The 1,860-nt window shown below is 39.4% G+C and overlaps 1 protein-coding gene across 1 annotated transcript; it reads right to left on the reverse strand.

The window, feature by feature from the left end:
* Positions 1-257: 257 nt before the first annotated feature.
* On the reverse strand, positions 258-1,241 carry LOC133640581 (trace amine-associated receptor 1-like). The gene has a single exon (XM_062034075.1). The coding sequence runs from the start codon at positions 1,239-1,241 to the stop codon at positions 258-260; it is 984 nt and encodes a 327-aa protein (XP_061890059.1).
* Between the last annotated feature and the right edge of the window lie 619 nt (positions 1,242-1,860).

Genomic DNA, 1,860 nt, shown 5'->3' on the forward strand with positions numbered 1-1,860 from the left:
CCACTGGTTTAAAGGGTTCTTGAAACCAGGTCCAGTCCAGATTATGTCCAGGCAGCTAATGTACACACCTTCATTTATGTACACTCAAATTAGGGAACACAACAACAGATTGCATATAATCTATAAGCAAAATGACATTTTCCATGTATGTACAGTCCAGATTATGTCATTTATGTACACTCAAATTAGGGAACACAACGACAGACAGGCAAACATCTCACTTTCCAGATCCCTCCTTATAATGCTTGATGCTAATGTCAGTTAAGTCTGGTTCTAGAAAAATTGCTTTGAAATACTTTACCTAATATAAGGATTTTAAAAGCTGACTGGAACCAGCTGTAAAAGAAAGCATAAATGAAAGGATTGAGCATAGAATTTGACAGAGCCAGCCAGGTAAGTCCTTCACCAACGGCTATCGGTACCTGGTTGAAAAGCTGTACACAAATATAAATAAAGAACGGAGTCCAGCAGATGAGGAAAACACTCATAACTATAGTCAGAGTCTTTGTGGCCTTTCTCTCCATCTTACTGACATTTGCTCCTGGTGTTCTACTCGGATAGTTGGTGTTTTGGATGCTGCGAGCCTGGTTCTGTGCTACAAGGAAGATCTTTGCATAGATGCATATCATTATGATCACAGGTATGTAGAAGGAGCAGATGACTCCTACAATATTTGCGATCAAAATATCGACGTAACATTCTTCCCCACACTTTGCATAGTTGAATTCCGCCACCACAAAACCGGCGGCGACGAGAAGTGAAAGAGTCCAACTGAGCAGGATCATGACCGCAACCGCTTGAACAGTGAGCGTGGTTCTGTAAGTCAGAGGTTTACACACCGCGTGATACCTATCTATGGAAATACAGCATAAATGTAGAATAGAAGCAGTGCTCAGGGTCACGTCGATGCTGTTCCGCACTTTGCAAATCACTTCTTCTTGGTAGACACAGTAACTGAGGGTGAATTCAATGCTGAGAGGGAACAATAAAACACCGACAAGTAAGTCGGCCACTGCCAGAGAGAGAATGAGATAGTTAGTGGGAGTGTGGAGCTGCTTGAAATACACCACAGTGATGATTATGAGGAGGTTTCCACATATTATGATGACGGATAATAAGCAAAGAAATATGTTCAGAAGCACACACCCGGAGGAACGTGTTTTTGACGGTGCATCGTACATATCGACTTCATAACAAGGATGTATGACAGCAGTTCTGTTGAAGGTGACCTCTGGTGCCATGTATCTGGGTGCCTGCAAATACACTCAGTTAGTCATAAGCCATATTATTGATATGTCATGAATAGTTCCAGTCTGGCTTACCTTCTTTGCACCAACGTGTTGAAGAATCTTCAATGTGTGTTCCTTAGAAGCATGTGACAATGTGTAGACGTCTTTTATACCACCATGTGTACATATGCATAATATATTCATCTTCACTTGTCCAATTGAAAGTGAGACAATGTTTGGTTGACATTAGCCCAACCCAGGCTTAGCAATACTTTGACTCAAGGGCCAATTTGGATCAAAAGAAAAAAAAAAAAAAAAAATAAAATAAAATAATATATATATATATATATATATATATATATATATATATGTACATATATACTAGGGCTGTCAAACAAAGTATTTAATCGTGATTAAAGGCCTACTGAATTTTTTTATTTTATTTAAATGGGGATAGTAGATCCGTTCTATGTGTCATACTTGATAATTTCACGATATTGCCATATTTTTGCTGAAAGGATTTAGTAGAGAACAACGACGATAAAGATCGCAACTTTTGGTATCTGATCAAAAAAAGCCTTGCCCCTACCGGAAGTAGCATGACGACACCGGGGGAAGGACTGCTCATATT

Source organism: Entelurus aequoreus, linkage group LG23 (genome assembly GCF_033978785.1).
Source record: "Entelurus aequoreus isolate RoL-2023_Sb linkage group LG23, RoL_Eaeq_v1.1, whole genome shotgun sequence".
NCBI classification, from domain to species: Eukaryota; Metazoa; Chordata; class Actinopteri; order Syngnathiformes; family Syngnathidae; genus Entelurus; species Entelurus aequoreus.

Bases quoted from the DNA above. Each gene is read 5' to 3' on its own strand.
- LOC133640581 (XM_062034075.1), bottom strand. From the start codon at position 1,241: ATGGCACCAGAGGTCACCTTCAACAGAACTGCTGTCATACATCCTTGT.